Below are 17420 nucleotides of genomic sequence, written 5' to 3'. Positions count from 1 at the left end.
GATTGCTGATATCACAATACAATTGTATATTGGTAAAAAATTCAAGGGGAGTGGCAAGGACATTGTCTAGCCATGAAAGAGGAAAAGTCTAATCATAATTATGATCCCAAAGAAAGAAAAGATCACTTTCCTAGAGATGTAAATTAAAAGCAAAGATAATAGAAGTACAAGTAATGACAATGGGCTTCCACAGGCAATGGGATTAATATCAGTTTCAGAATCCTTTGAAGATATGAAAATATCTCTCAAGCACCTTTTTTATTGCAATTATTTTTGCCAGTCCAAGTCTTATCACTAATATTTATCTTCAATAATTAGAAAAGAATGAACATTTAATATTGTCTGGCAAAGCAGTATTCTTCAGTGGACATAGAGAAAGATTATGCTGGAGGGGACTTTGCAGCCTTTAACAATGCATATTCTCAACATACAAAAACTATAGGGCATTTTCACAAATGGTAGAGAGGTTTAATTCTTTCAGGCTTTATTTGCTTTTAGTTTCATTTTTTTCTGTAATAGATATGACTATTTCAGGGTTAGTTTCACCTTTAGAGACATATTCTATTATTTGAGACCTGCATACCTGTATGTTTTTACCAGAAATTTTTGCTGTAAAAAAGAAAGTGGAGGGCGTTTTGTTTGTTCGCTTTTTTGTGAGTGCTACTGGCCTCAGCTTTGAGTTCAGAAAAGAGTTGAGAAAACACAAAATTGGAAATAAAGATGTGTAAATAGTAAAGTACAAACATTCAACATTGAGAACCATGCCTAAAAAGGTCTTTATTAAACTGAAAATAATTTTAATTTCAATAAATACTATTCAATAAAAAAGCAGAGGAAGAAATAAAGCACCATTGTGACAGTTATCCATCTCTGTATTACCAAAAAATTTTTATTATTGGCATAAGATTATTCTTACCAACAATCAAAAGAAGCATTTCCTTCAGGTAGAGATGGATCTCTAATTTTCTGTGAGTTAGTCTATACTTGAGACAGAAAAATATGGTTTTGACTTTTTTCTCAGGGAAATGTGATTTAAAAAATCATAAATTATGACAAAAAGCCAACACAGACTAGAAATTTCTGTTAAAGGTCACATGAAATTTTGTAAAAGACAAACAAACTATTTGGCAAAGCACCTTATCCATCTGTCTTCAGTTCCAATGAGAGTATCATTGCCAGAGTATTAGGCTGGTTATTAATATGCTGAAGACACATCATGCTCTTAAAAGACATGTCAGCTTCTAAGGGGATTGTCAGTTACACTGACTCACCCCCAGCAGCTCTGGCCAAGGTGTAGTTCCCCCAGACCTGAGGCCAGATACCCACTCCTATTAACCCCTTCTCCACCCCAAGGTTAGGCCAGTCAGAATTTATCCGTCACAGTCTATTGGCTTGTTCAGACCTGGATATTGATCTGTGCTAAAAAAACAAAGTGCTCCCAAATGGAAAGGTTCTCAGACCAGACAATTTCCTGCATAGTTTTTTGGTGCAGTGATCAAGTAAACAACTTATTAGTCCTACAATTTATCACGTGTCAGACTGTTTTTAACTATTAAAGTACCTAAGAATGTAGGATTAGACCAAAAGCCCAGCTGACTCGGTGGATGGGACAGAAGTTCTTATTGCTACCCTAGAGTGACCAGTGCAAATGCCTCAGGAAGTATATCAGAACTATTAAAAATATAGTTATAATTTCCCAAGAGAGCTTTCCATACTTCAAGAATTTTCCTCAGTGAAGGGACACAGTGTTTGTATGGCTGTAATCCACAGCTACAACTTCTTGTGAACCCAAGGCTACAGACAGTTTGGAAATGAGCTAGAGACAATAAATTCAGAATATCATAAATGCAAACTGAAAATTGTGTTGCCTGTGTAGTTGTCATATATGTGTCTTAAAAAATAATTAGATAGTTCCATTCATCCCTAAAGTATATACCTATTTGTGCTGATAATGCCTTCTGAATTCAGTTTCTTTTATGTTGCTGTATGGTAATGTTCAATTCTCTGTATATGAGTTGCTATTAAAGATCTCACTAAAAGCCTTTTGCTGTTTCCCTAGGCTACACTTTCCTGTAAAGCATTTTGCATATCTTTGTGTAAAGTACTCTCTGTGTTAAAAGATAGAAATCATTGATTGGTTCAATTCTCAGATGTTAAAGTGCTTTTCCAGATGTGGTGGTTTTTTTACATTTTTCATTTTTGTGACATCCATTTCTGTTATTAATATTCTTTTAACAATTTCATCTGGTTTTACTTACATTGATCAGTACAGCAATTGCATATCCACCATAAAATAGCATTTTTATAAAAGAAAGAAAATATTTTCCATATTATGCAGTTGAAAAAAGGCAATATACCACAAGGGTACAGGGATGTTCAATTATAGTTCTTTTGCCTTTTGCAAAATAGTGATTTGTTTTCCACTTCACCTGAAACTTTTCAATCCAAATTTGCCAACTATATTTTAAAAGAGAAAAGAGAGTACTTTGGGCCATAAGGCTAGTAGGGACCCTGGACAGAAGTGTTAGAAAAGAGTTTTGCAGCTGTTGAAGGTATCCTCTTAAATCAGGGAAAACCTTAAGTGAAGATATCCATGAAACTTTTATGGAAATCTTAATTTGTGCCCCAGTAATGGAGCTCAGGGGAGGTTCTTACTCTGAGAGAAGAGGGTATTAAGCAGATCCTCACTGGCTGGAGTCTGCTGTGCCTGACCTGAAAATGAACCATTTTTCCAAAACTCCGTTAAAACCACAACATCAAAACTGGGGGGCTTGCATATTTCTGAGTGAACTCAGATCCCTTCACAGCTACTGCTGTGCCAAGGAGAGGATGCAGCAAGTGGAACCCATGCTCATGACCCACAGAAACTTCTCTCTTCTGCATGCCAAACCCCTAAAATGAAATTGATTGGATCCAAAAGTGATTGAATTTGTCAAGGAATGATTATTTACAGACTAATACAGTAAGGTAGAATCTGCAGAGTTCATGTTTTTGAAATCTTGGTAGAGTAACTGGGTCTGTGGTCTCTTTTTATTGTATTTTTAGCAGCTTTCAAAAACAAAGAAACAAAACCAAAAGACCCAACCCAACAACAATTAAATAGATTTGTATGGAAAAAGACTTCCTTGATGCTAATCAAGATTAGAGATTTTAGGTATAGTAGTATATATAATTTTGCTCTAAGAGATCTACAAGCCTTGCCTGCATTTTTTTATTTAGAAAATTACATTCAATTAAATGCAGACTGATAAAATTGGCTATAAAAATATAATTTACCTCTGGACCAGTAACACCTTGCAGACTGGCATCCATAAGGAGAAGCACGTCACGACAATTTCATGTTCCACTGGTTTTGATCATGTGGCTCTATTGCTGATTTGTTTGAGTGAAGAGGTGGTCTGTCTTTTGGTTCTTGATTTTAATCAAAGTGCAAGTAGAGCACTTTTTTAATTTTAGAACCTAAAGGTACAGGACTGCTGTCTGGGAATGAAAAACATAGCCTTAACATCTTTATATATATCAAGAATAAAACTTAGTGTTAAAATATTTAGGATTGAAAACTTGTCATATCTTCCACTTTCAGTTCTTTCAAAAACCCAGTCATTAAAATTCCACCATAAAAAGTCTGCATATGGTCTCCCTGAAGAATGCCAGTGCTGCTTACAGGACAACAAGTCAAAGATAATTGCAAGTACCTCCCTCCCTGTAAAAACTTTTCTGATAAGATATTGCTTTTCTGTTTCAAATGGAAACCTTACCAGAGGAAAAACAAAACAATAATAATAATAATGATAGTGATAATAAATTATGATGATAAGGATAATGATAATAAATTATTTAGATTTTGGAGGGAAGGGAATCCTCAGTTTAACAAAGCAAATGGAACTTGACATGGTCCTTCCCTTCCCTTCCCTTCCCTTCCCTTCCCTTCCCTGAAGAAACCTTTATTCTCACTGTAACTTGTAGCCGCAATTTCCAAAGAGGTGAATAAAAAATTCTGAAATTATATTTAACAGGCACTGTGGTCTGGTTCCTCATGTTGTGGAAGAGCACCCAAATTGTTTAGCATTTTCATTGATAATAGCAATTTGCCCCCTGTTGCATTTTTAAGAAAGCACTTATGACGCATGGCTTCAGGAAAAGTTATGATGTACACTAGCCTGAAGATGCTTTGAGTCCCCAGAACAGGGAGAAATCTAAAAAAACACTGGAGATAAGACTGTGCTACTGGCAAGCTGGTAAGAAAGTCACCTGGATAAGCCATATATGTCACTCAGACTTTCCAACACTGAACGCTGGTGTTTAAGGCCTTCTGTTACACGGTCTTTGGTTCCTGGATATGGGCACAGTACACCAATTTAATTCTCCAATCAAGTTTTTTGTTTGGTTTTTTTTATCCCTGCACTTTTTTTCCTGTTACAAGGTGGGTTTTTTTTTGCTTTTGCTGTGGGTGTTTTTGGCTGTAGAGCACGGCTACTTGATGTATTAGTCGTCAGATAGAAGTTGCTCTAATGCGCAGCTTCCTTTCTTCTCCTCCTAGCTCCGCAAGGATAACTGTCACCCTCACCAGCTGGTACTATCTAGATTAAAAATAGACATCAGCTGCACAATTGCAAATTTCTCCTGAGGATACCAACAGCAAGAGAGTAGACTACAATTCTTCACATAGACAACTTCTAAAAACATTAGAAATGACATCTCTCCCATCTTCTAAAACTCTTAACACCACTCACTCTGGCCTCACCCTCAGTATCTGTTTCCACCAACTCTTCAGGATAATCAGCTGCTTGCTACCAATTAGTCCTGATAAACTAGCAAGGATATAGCCCCACTAAATTGCTGGCAATAGCTGTAAGGATTTTAGCTGCTCAAAAGGAAATTATTAACCTCTGGCTCACCAGACTTTCAGTTGGACTAATTTTCCTTTTCACGTTTAGATATTTGTAAGAGAGAGAATGTCAAAGCACTGAAGGTGTAAATTGCTGTGTTACCTGTAACAGCTGATGAAAAAGATGACCAGCTGGTAAAATTTTTTAGGAAAAAAATCTATTCTCATTTCATAGAGAATTATTATACATTTAAGACACAAGAGATATTAAAACTACATTCTTTCTTCACTGCAGTATTCAAGTAGTAACAGGTTGGCTTTAAGCATGGAGGGTAACCTTGAATGTCAGGTTCAGAGGTAAATCCCCAGTTCTTTTGCTAACTTTCTGTGTTACCTTGGGTAAAGAATTCTTGTGTTTCAAATGGGGGTTCTTTTTATTCCTCACTTTGTCTCTTATATCATAGACATTTTTAATATGGTTTTGGGGATTTTTTTTAAGGTATATTTCATGGTAAGATGGAAACTCAGTGGAGGGTGAGGTGTACTGCTATTTCAACAATACCAGAATGCTACTCACCATTTTATCCTCTAATGAAGCAAGATGCAAGGCTGTGCTTTCCCAGCAAGAGAAGAAATGCATCCCTCTAAGTTTGAACTCCTGTGTTACAGAGATGAGATATTTATATCATGTCATAGCTCCATGTGTAATTCATGTAGGCTAAGGCTCATAGATGCTATTCTAACACAATAAAATTAAAATAGCTGAGAATAATGCTATCCATTTTACTATGTTATAAAAAAGGACATAACAAAAAATCAAAATCAGAAATACAGAGGCAGACAAAGAAGGGAACCAGGAGCCAGAAGAATCTCCTCATGCCCTATCATGAGGGGCTGTGCTCTTCATTCATGCTGATGTAAACCTGCACAGTGCTGACCCATTAGTTCACAGAGATTCAAGGGACTGAAATTATTTTCTCCCATCCTGATCTTCCTGGAGCCAGAGTGCAGAGCCAGTGCTGTGCTCTTGTTAGACACTATCAACTGCTGTTAATGAAAATTAGCTGGGTGAGGGGTGGGGAAGCTGCTGCCCAGACTCTCTTGTTCAGCAGGGATTTCCAGTAAATTTTCCTGCGATACTGATCCTCAGCTGACTGGTAAGGTCTGGTTTGGGTCAACAGGACATAGATAAATCAGTTTGACAGCAATATAGTTGAATGCTCTCCTTTCAGCATCTTGAAATGCTCAGTGAGAAGATTCCTAGCTTTCCTTCTTGGACCTATTTAAAATAATCACCCTATATGTTCTGTATATCTGCACGAGACCTGACATCTAGAGAAATTAGCATCGACCAGTATCCATATTTAAGGAAATAATTATCTATTCAAAACTCAAGCAAAACAAGGAGAAACATAATTTTTCATGACTGCCTAATAATTTAAGAAAACAAACAATGAAATACAGCTTTTAAAAAACATACTACCTTACAATAATTTCATAAACTGTGCTGTCATCTCATAAAGAATCCGAATGGTTGCTGTGGTGACAAAGATTATCCTTGCTGCTGCTTGATTCTGTCATTTTTCTAAACATGAATTCGTAATATTTAGGATTTATTAACAATGTGTCACACTGATAGAGATGAATTATGTGCTTTAAACTGGCCATGTAAGTCTTCTATGATATTACAACCACTTTGTCAACTCAGCAATAAGATATGATATGATTACTACAAAATTAAAGCTATTTGTCATAAAAAGATGAAGCAGAGAGTATCAGAACTCTCATAAAACAACAACAAAAAATCTCCAATAATCTAATGTGTATCCTGATTTTAAATACTTTGAAATTAACAAATAGTTACTATTTTCTGTTTCGTAAATTGAATCAGTTTAGCTTATATTAAGACTAGATTTATTTGTACTGGGAAAATTTGGGATGTAATGTGTCGGAATTGATGTGATCTAGGCTGCAGTTTTTTATGATGGCTCAGGCTGTAATGGGAAGTTTGTGAAGAGACCTTAATGATGGGACATTCTGCAGTGTGTAGAAGCCTTTATGCACACACTTGTGTGTTAAGAAGATGAACTTCACTTCTAGGAATTTGTGTATGTTTCTTTGTGATGTGTGGTATCTGAGTTGTAGTAGAAAATTAGATGAGATTCTCAGTGTGTCTGTCTAAAAAGGTATCTTTTTGTGCAACTTACTGGAATATTTTTTTGAAGCAAGCTTCACTACCGAAACAGTGTGAGCCTGATTTAAATAACCAGCTTTAGAGCCATTGCTCCATATATATTTTCCAGTCAAACTAGTAGTAATGTCCCTAAATCAAAAGTAATTTTAAAACTATTATTTTTTTTAAATAAATAAGGATTTATTCTTATTTTATACTTATTTTTTTCAAGAAAAATAGACCTCTTTTCTGTAATGAGACATGTAATACATAGTAGAAATGCAGCAGAGCTGAGGCATTTTAAAGCAAGCAAGGAATATGTGTCTGTGTGACTCTGCCTGAACAATATGATTTATTCATATTCATCTCTGTATGTAGGGTGACCTCTTGAACTGGTGAGATATGTCTCCACAGAATGTTGCAATGCAGAGGAAGTGACTCAGCTTTCTTTAAGTCCTCTGAGTCAGTGTTTGAAGGCAGTGGCATGGAAAACTGCTCAGATGCGCCCAGAATTAGGGAGCAATCTTCCATCTGTTACTGTCTTGCATCAATCCTACCATTTATGCTACCCAAACTAGAGCATGTAGCCATTTAAGCAAAACAAGTGGGAAAAGTTTGAAAATCCAGCAAGAGGATTCTCTCAGTTAATAAAATAAAATATCCTCCCATATTTGAAAGAAAAATAATCCAGGCTCAGCTGAAACACAGTAAATCAGTAGAGTATATTTCTTTCTATTCTCACCCTTTGAGGTTTATAGAACTATAAATGAACTGCCAGCCAGGCTGAAAAGAGCAAGATGAGAACTGAATAAAAACTTCTTTTAGCCTAATGACATCATATAATTAGCTTAATTATGTTTCCATACATTAGTGGTTAACAGTGTTGTATTTTACCCTTTGTTACTCTTTATCTGAGTGAAAAAATATTCTCTCTATCTGAAGATAACATGGCCTGATGCCATAGAATAGCTATGTTTTTGCAAACCACACACAATAAATTATTTCAGATGCCAAATACTCTACAATAAAAACATTCTGCAATATTTTCAAGGACTTATGTAAATATCTGGAGAGGGAAAATTGCATTTCTTACTGGATTTCTTTGGCAATGTGTATCCTGAGAAAATTACTAAGGTTGTAAGTGAAATATTTCAATTGTCTTCAATAAGAATTTGAGTAGCTTCTTAGACTTGAGATATAATATGCACAGCTTTTCCTCTGTTGGATTAATTTTGGGGTCAGTGTTCTTGCTATTTAGAGCCTGCAGACCACGCTGAACACAAGACGCCATCTCCCACAGAGTATAGTGAGATTTGCATTTGCTTTTGTTGAAAACAAATTTCATACAGTATTTTAGAGCGGTTTCCTATTGCAGGAAATATTTGCACAATATGATATCCCAGGCACTCTGTATAGTCTTAATGACTTTATTGCACAGCTAAAATAAATGCTCTTTAAATTTCTTCAACTGTGTGCAAGGAGAGCTAAACGCATTTGATTTAATTCTAGTTTGCTTTTTCAAAAATTCAGCATTTTACCATTTTTTCTATATTATCCTGGTTTTGACAAAATAAGGACAGTAGGAAAAAAGATTTATATGGAGGTATATAGCAGTAATTTAATATCAATATTACGGCTGAAAAATTTTGTTCAGAAGTAATGGCATAACAAAGGCAGATAAATACTGTACACCTTCCACCTCTAAGAAAACAGTTCTCAGATTTTGGTGTACAGCATGATCAAAATTAGTCATTCTCTGAGACAACAATCCCTAACCTGGGAACTTTTTATCTCTGCAGTTTGTATAGAGCATTGAGTCTACCTTTTATTGTGTGTTGGAGATACCAATTCAGTATGTGAGCTTTAAAAATTTTAGAAAATGTAGTGAAAAGAACATTTTTTCCTTCCAAAGGTCATTTGGAGAACATAAAATATTAGTCTTGATAAACAGCTCAAGATAAATACAAAAAATGTTTAGCAAATAATGTTTTTCTGAATCATGACCAACATGTGTTACTGTATAGCTATTACAGATCAGCTAAAGCTATTTGTGACTTTAAAGGTAGTTGTGTGGCTCAAAAACAGAATAATTATTAAAGACGCTTAATGTTGTGATTCTTATCCATATATATTGCCTATGTATGTATATAAAATTGAAATATATATATAACTCTGACAATGCAGGTGATAAAGCCATGGTGCAGCCATAATATTTTAAGCACTTTTAAATTATTTTTTTTAATATGAGAATGCATCTGATATTTTTGTGTGCTAAAATTATTTTAATATTGACAAATCTGCATTGCATTTTTTTTTCAGAAATTCAAAAACAGAAAACGGAGAGACCTGAAAAACGAACACCAGCGAAGGGTAACTGGTTTTTTTTTCTGTTTGCCCACATATACTTGTGTAACATACAGTGTCTTTGTTAACTGCATAATTTTTGTTTGTTAGCTTAGTTAACTTGTTCCTGTTGTATCAGAGAAGCATTCAAAGATCAGCTGGCACAGACTGCAAATGATCAAAAATTCATGTATACCTTAGCATTAACAGAAAAATATCATTTTATGCTTGTGTAGCTAGATTGAAAATGCACATTCATAATAAGATTCTCCTGCCCAAACTTTTCCAGAAATCTTTTTTCTAGCAAAGTGCAAGAAAGTTGAGTGTTGATGAACTTCCTCTGGTGCAAAAGGCATGAAGTGTGTTGGGCAAGGAAAAAAACAAATTTATAGGTCAGTGGGTGCCATCCAAGTTAGGAAGTCATAGCTAAGAGTGAGCCAGGTGTGTATCAGAGATAAGAAAAACTTCCATTTTAAGAACCTGCTCTTTTTCAGACTGTTTAATCTCCTATAACTGGCGCTTTCCAAAAATGCACAGAGGAACTGGTTTGGACTGGTTTTCAGAGGTCATATAAACAAAGGTGTTTTCTGGGATATCTGGAGAGGCTTTTTGCCTAACAGAGCTCCTCCATAAAGGCTAGGCCACATAAAACTTCAGGAGCATCCTTCTAACACACTGGTGCTCAGCTTGGTAGTGGCAGGAGGAAGCAAGAAGAAGGCTTATTAAAAATATTGTGTGTACACATACACCATCCCTCCTGCAATTATATTCATTCCTATATGTATTCTTAGTGTGGTTTTATAGTATTTTACGCCTCTGTAAAATGTATTTATAGGGTTTTTCAGCTCCAATTCTGTGTTAATCAGAGTCATCTGGACTGCCTAGAAATGTTTCCCAACTACTTAATAAGTCATGTTTTATCAAAATGAATTTCTTACAGTACCAGTGGGCAAGCCAGGCAGTAATGAACTCAGATCCATTAGCAAGGATCCCAGTTAAGGTGTTTTCAAACAAAATAATCTAAAACCACAAATAATGCTGCAATCTTGACCAAAACAGCCTCTTGTGTACCATTTCATCTATATGAAAGTGCATTTCTTTACACAAAACAATATTAACATTCAGAAATTATTACAAAGAAATTACAAGATGCCAGAGAAAAAAAGTGTTCAGGTGTCATTAGTCAAGTCCCATTATGCACCTGATAATGAAGTCTCTAGTTATACAATCAGTTGCTGCAGCACAAAACAATTTTTTTCCCTAGATTTTGTTTTTTTGTTTAATATCAGCAATTAAGCTTGTACATAGGAGGAACAATGATGAGAAAACATCCTATCTGGCCTCTGTCTACAGTGTGAAAAAGGCATGAATCCTTACGGAATTTTACTGTTACCTTCTAAAGTCCTTTCAGGAAATGTGTACAAATACAGTCTTCTATTGTTTTTAACAGAAAAAAAATCCAGAAGTAAAATGATTACTTTTAATAGCAGGAAGTACAAAAAACATTTGTCTTCTGCCCAACATGTGGGAACACTAGAGTTTTAAAAGTAATTTAATTGTATTTTTTTGAATAGTCAAATCCTCTGAGTACAAATGCCAATTTACAAGGGAGTTCAAGCTATAAGCCTCATTTTTAAAAGACTGAAGTGAAATATGAAGAATGGTTATAACGAATAATAAAAATCCCAGATGGAAGTGACTGAAATTAAAAGATTCAAACAGTATTGAGAGCCAAGCAAACCGGTGCCCTAAAATTTGCTTTTAATTAAATATTTTGATAAACTACTAGCAATAATGTCTATTTCAATTATTGTAACAAATTTAATCCTGTAAAGAAATACTCTGAGACATAATTTCACAAAGCCATTGGTCATGCTTAAGAGCCCTGAAATCAAATTATTTCATGATAACCTGTACACATAAGTTCACTACAAATTAGGGTCTTTCCAATTTGGTATTTGAGGTATTAGTAATTTTACAAGTGCAGTTGCACCTAGACTGCATGACCAGGAGCTTGATCTGCCAGCAGAGGCACAAGGGATTGATTATCTTTTTGTATACAACTCTCCTGAGCATCTAGATATTGCGTTCTAGATAGGTTTTGCAGGACTGAGTTGCTGCTGGAGTCTGTTTAAGAAACAGGTTATTGTATTGCAGGGATTTTCACGGCAGGGTGGAATGATGCATCTGACTCCATGTTCTTAGAAGGTCAATTTATTAATTTATGATACTATATTATATTAAAGAATACTAAACTATAATATACTAAGGAATACAGAAAAGAAACTTACAGAATGTTAAAAAATAATAATGAAAACTCGTCACTCTTTCCAGTCTCAACACAGCTTGGCATTGATTGGCCAATGAGCCAAAATAACTCACACCAGAAACCAATGAAACAATCACTTGTGGGTAAACAATTTCTAAACACATTCTACATGAGCAAAACAGAGAAGAAGCAAATGAGATAAGAATTGTTTTCCTTTTTCTTTGAGGCTTCTCAGCTTCCCAGGAGAAAAATCCTGGGCGAAGGGATTTTTCAGAGAATGTAAATGCCACAACAGGTGATATTATTGTTATTCCTACCAATAACAAGAGTTAATTACACATTGTTTGGCAGAAAGTAAGAGCAATAGTAAAAAATATTGAGATAAAGTTATATGTAAGTACAGAATTTCTGTCTAATGGAAGGTCCAATGACAATTTCTGATTTTGAGGGAAAACTGATCTCTCACCAGTGAAATAAATTGCCCTGCATTTCTGGGAAATAGCTCTAATTAAAACAGGCATTGAGAAGGAATAGGAAAACATTTATTTACTGTGTGGCTTTTCCCAAAATCACTTCACTAATACATTTCTGTTGGTGTGAGGTATGGAAGAAAACATTGTAATGATGGTTAATTTGCTGTAGCTGGAAGAAAAAGTATCTGAGACAGGTAAATATATAAATAGAGCTAGACCATACAAATCCTAGTATTCTAAAAACCCACATAGTTTCACTAAGTTAATAAACTAAAAAGCATATTTTGTACACAGACAAATCTGTCTGGCCTGATTTCTCAAGGTACAGCTACAACTATGTCTGCATTAACTTTAAACTAGAGAACATGGTACAGATGGCAACATAGCCGTAGTTTCCTTAAATTATGTATTTGGACCTGGGAGTTTGTGCCTCTTTCCAGACCAACCTCTTTTTTTTTCAGTGTTCCTTCAGGAAGAATTAAGTTGTAGCCATCTAAAGTTTCTTTGCTTCCAAATGAAAGCATCTAGGCAGAGATTTAACGCTCTCTGACTAATGCACTCTAACTTCATTGTATTAGTTCATTTATCTTAACTTTCCTGAGAGTGCTGCTCTGTAGACAAGCACTTAGTGTGTTAGCTGGAGCAAGCAACCTCTGCTTCATGCTTACTGCACTCATCACCTGGCTTTGTACTAAGCAGCAGACTTAAGACTTACTCAGCTGGAAACTATTTTTGCTTCTCTTAGGTATGGTAGCAGAGCCTTATTACACCTCTTCTTTTCACACTTTCTGTTTTGGAAGGTGGAATGTCTTTGTTGGAGAACTTTATCCAAGAAAAAACTAAACCATATCCCACTTCACTATGTCTTCAATTTGATGCAAATAAAATCTGAAATGATGAATGAAATTAGGAAAATCCTCTCACATATATGTGACGCTTCTTATTTTTATTTTTCTGTGAAGTAGATAGCAATATTAAGTTTGTAATACATTGTGAAATTACCTTAGAATTTTCCATTATAAGCTTCTATTTTAGATTATTTATAAATTTATCACACTCTAGTCACTTAGCATGAGATTTCCCATGTTTTTCTTCCCGTGTTCCCATCTTTTTGCCTCAGGCTGAATTTTTATTCAAAGACATGCAAAATGTTTCAGCAATTTCCAAAATCTAGGTTAGTGAAAATTAGGTTGGGACATTATATTTTTCCCAATATTAATAACACTTCAGTCTGAGCTTATGACTTCTTGGCATTTGCAAGGAAGCCAAGAAAATTTCTTTTAATTTGTGGACAAATTTTAGCTTCCATAATTGCCATAAATCTACTTGATTTTAAGTCTAGTTGTTATTTTTTTCTAACGAATGTCACCAGCATCCTAGTAGCAAAAGCAATAAAAGAAGTGATCTTTTAACTACAAATTGTGTCATAAAGCTAATAAAATGGTTGAATTCAAGTTGAATGAACAGTTTTTGTTTCAGCATTTTTCAGCTGAAGAGTGAGTAAGTAGCCTTAAAAACATTTTTGTATGTTTGTGCTCTTTTTCTCTATTTTTTTTTTTATGGAAAATAAAATCCAATCAACTCCAATTTTTTTCACAGAAACATGGCAATATGGTCAGCCTGGCTAATTCTAAAATTGAATGCTTGCACCTAGAATTTAACCTTGAAAAAGAGCGTGTATTAAACCCTTGACAAAGCAAAATATACCCAAGTGATAAAATATGGAAACTATCTGTAGACAGTGATGTATTTTCTGTGACAGACCTTTCATAACTACATATGAATTTGAGCATGAAAATATTTTGGGGGAGAGTTAACAAGCTAAGAAATTTCAGATTTAAATTTGTGAGAACAAAAGCTTCAGTGGATTTTGTTGGTCTTGTGACTGGAGTCAAAAATGGCCAGTGATCACAGCCCTGAAACATGAACACTTTAATTTTTTGGCAGCACCTGCCCTTCCCAAATAAGGGAAGCCATAGCTCTGACAGTGCCCATAAGAGGCAATGATAAACATTACAATCTGAGATTAGCAACCTCTGAGGCTATGGGGATATCAACACACAGGATAAGGCTCTCAAACTAACCAGAGATCACCTTCAGCCTATAATTGGGAAGAGAAAAATAGCTTATGCTTATGCCAGCCTGGTCTCTGCTTATCCACATTCCAGGCTCCCTGCCCAGACACATCAAGTTACTTTTCTTTCTCCAGAAAGGGCCAACTGATCACTTCTTCATGTTTTAAACTGTAGTCCACAAAAATATTAGTATTTCCCTGCATTTTTTCTGTTTGCATCATTTTGAGGATGTGAAACAAATTTAAATTAGATTTTTCTGCTCACTTTCAGGTCTACTGACATTCAACCCAGTTAGTGCTGTTCAAGGCTCATTTTATGGGTTTGCTGTGTGGGTATGGGGATTTTTTTTTTTATTTCTTTTAAGTTCTTTGGTTTGTTTTCCTGTTGTTGTGTGTTTGGGTTTTTTTTTTGGTTTTTTTTGGGTTTTTTCTCTCAAATCATGAAATAAGGAAATGCTATGGAAAAACTACAACAAATTTTTAAATACCCACAATGATCTCTCTTACACCAGTAAGATGCCCTGTGAATAAAAACAAGCTTTCTGATTATCAATCTGTTCTGCATAGTTCAGCTGTATTTTTTGGCATAGAGACTACAAGAGCTTTTGTCTGAATGTGCAGAAGCTCAGGTTTCACTCACACTGGCCATCACAGAGCCATTGTTTGCTAAACTCTGCTGTTGGTCCTGCCAAAACTGACAAAAGTGTTTAGGACAGAGCCAGCATCTGCTAATACAAATGCAAGATGTAAAAGCATGCTACAATTTCTGCAAAAATACTCAGTTTGGAGAATGTTTTTTTCTTGGTATGCTCCTAGATCTGCTAAATCATTTGAATGAGTTGCAGTCTATAATTCATTCAATAATGCATTGCTGGTGCTGCTTTTTTTCTTCACAGCCTGTTTTTTAGTGTAAATTTGCTGTCCACATTCTTTAAAGGCTTTGAAATATCTCTCTTCAATCTTTTTCAACTGTAGTGCTGTTTGTTATCGCAATAATTTACTTGTTATGACTGAAAATGAATTTTGGATAATCCAAACACACATAAGACATAATGAATTTACTGAATGTTCTGAATGATTTTTCTTAATGACTGCAACATGCTTTTTAATGTGGAAATACTCAGCCAACAAAAAAATGCTTGCACTTTTGTGAAACGGCATTCACTGCAAAGCTGGTTAAATGAATGGACACAAAAGCATAATGTGCTTGTTTATAAAGCTCACTGTCTTCTAATCAGAATTTGTTTTACTTTTTCCCAGAAACCTGGGTACAAAAAAGAAAATTATATTTCCTTGAAATTATGAAATGCTACCCTTTTAGTATTATGGATTTATTAAGAATAAAATGATTAGTATGTGGGATTGAACCACTTCAAAAGACGGTCTGAGACCTAGGTGAGCAAGAGAGTCTATAAGGACTCGTATTTGCCCGCCTCTTGCAGGACATGGAGACGGCTGTGTTTTGAACAGCTGCCCTTCCTGAGGTTACACTCTGATTAAAAGAGATGTTTTCTTGTTAATCCATCCTGTGACGGAAGTGACAGCTAAAAATAAAGAAAAAAATAGCATAGAAAGCAATATGCTGGCCGTTTTTTTGTTAAGAATAGAAAGCAATGCTGTCAAGGGCTGAAAATAAATTCCTCTGTCAGAAATCTGCGAGTTAGGGTGGTTGTGTAATGGGACCAAAAGAGAAAGGACAGATTAGATTGAGGTTGTTGAATAATCACTTCTTTCAGAAAAATATAGTCTGATATCTGAAGATTTATTCATGGAAAATATTTCTCTTGGACCTAGAATTAAATGTTGACAATCAGAAAGTCTATACATCATCAAGTACCTGTGACTCAGAGCTAAAATCCATTATTTGGGTTTATGAATGCTTTTCCTTGATCACTTTCATGAGATAATAAGTGTGCTTAACACATTTAGATTACATATTTATTGTGAGCTGGGGTTTATTTATTTGTTTATTATTTGTAACAGCACACAGAGACAAACCTGAAAAACAAGATAAAATTGAGAGGAAGGAACCCCCAAAGGGTATGTATTCAACTTTTGATATTCCTTGCCTTTATATCAGTGATTCAAAATATTCTAATCTATTGACTCTTAGACTGTTCTTGTAGATCCCAATAATATTTAAGGGTGGAGGAGGTGTTGTGAAAGCCAGCTGGAAGGAGAATGAGGTTTTTAAAAACAATTTGAATTCATCACTGTACAGAAAACTGAAAATACATTCATATATTAATTATTAAGTCTTTACTAGTAAGTTATGTAAAAAGTACCTAGAGCACAAATTGGTGTCCTTTATATTCTTCTTGAATAAATCCAAGAATATTATTTGCCCTTGAGAATATTTTGCACCAAAATGTAACTAGTAAATTATAACATACTGGAAATGGTCCATGTAGACATTCTGCTTTGGAAACCTTCTTAAAATAGAGACAAAAAGGAAAAAAAAAACAAAGAAAAAAAGGACAAAATACTTCCTCCAGATTAATTTCAGAGACACTGTGGAGAGGTTTTAGAGAGAATTTAATGATTTCCTGGTGGTGTATGCCAACAACAAATTATAGATCTGTTGTAGGAGTCAGAATCAGGATACTGCTTACTCTCCACCCACAACTCATGAGTTAGCTCTGGGTTACAATAGCCACCATCTAGTTTACTTTTTGTGAGGATACTTTAGCAAAATGGAATTTTGGTGGATTGCACATACTTGTCAAAACACTGAATTCTTCTGAGAATATGTCCTTTGCAATAACTTATGGCTAATGAAATCTTGGGCTGGAGGAAGAAAAATATTCTGGAAGAACAAACAGGCCAATGATCATAACAAATTACCAAAAAAAAGAAAAGGGAAGACCAAATATCCAGCCACAGCAGACTTATTCAGGCCAAGAACTCAAGTGAAGGTGAACCTCCTGAAATATGTGCTTGACTAGGCCTTTCTAACAGTCTCTGATGGAGCTTTTCCATTTCATATAAGTAATTCAAAGCGCCTTGATCTAACAAGACTGATTTTAGAAGTTAATGGCAAGCATATAAATTCAGGTGTCTCTTAGAATGAATATTAGTAGAAAATAGAACGGTGATAACATGGGAAATTTTTTCTGGGGTTTGGAAAAATGACAAAGCAAAAGCAATAATGTCCCATACTAAAACATGAATTTATCTTTAAGACTTCTATAATATAAAGAAGTTATAATATGGAAAACCTGTGGAACTCTTCAACTGGATTTCACAGGAGAACAATATTT

At 34.9% G+C, this 17420-nt stretch overlaps 1 protein-coding gene across 6 annotated transcripts in view; it reads left to right on the top strand.

Annotated features, from left to right (window-relative positions):
* TRDN (triadin) overlaps nucleotides 1-17420 on the top strand; it is a 232542-nt gene that overhangs the window by 55870 nt on the left and 159252 nt on the right. For all 6 annotated transcript variants that reach the window (XM_041423668.1, XM_041423670.1, XM_041423667.1 and 3 more), the window contains 2 exons: nucleotides 9321-9371; nucleotides 16144-16200. In XM_041423668.1, coding sequence (XP_041279602.1) covers nucleotides 9321-9371; nucleotides 16144-16200 — 108 coding nt within the window. The remainder of the gene's footprint in view (nucleotides 1-9320; nucleotides 9372-16143; nucleotides 16201-17420) is intronic.

Source organism: Onychostruthus taczanowskii, unplaced genomic scaffold (genome assembly GCF_017590055.1).
Source record: "Onychostruthus taczanowskii isolate IOZ18803 unplaced genomic scaffold, ASM1759005v1 scaffold8, whole genome shotgun sequence".
Lineage (NCBI taxonomy): Eukaryota > Metazoa > Chordata > Aves > Passeriformes > Passeridae > Onychostruthus > Onychostruthus taczanowskii.
This window is presented reverse-complemented; position numbering and strand designations above follow the sequence as displayed.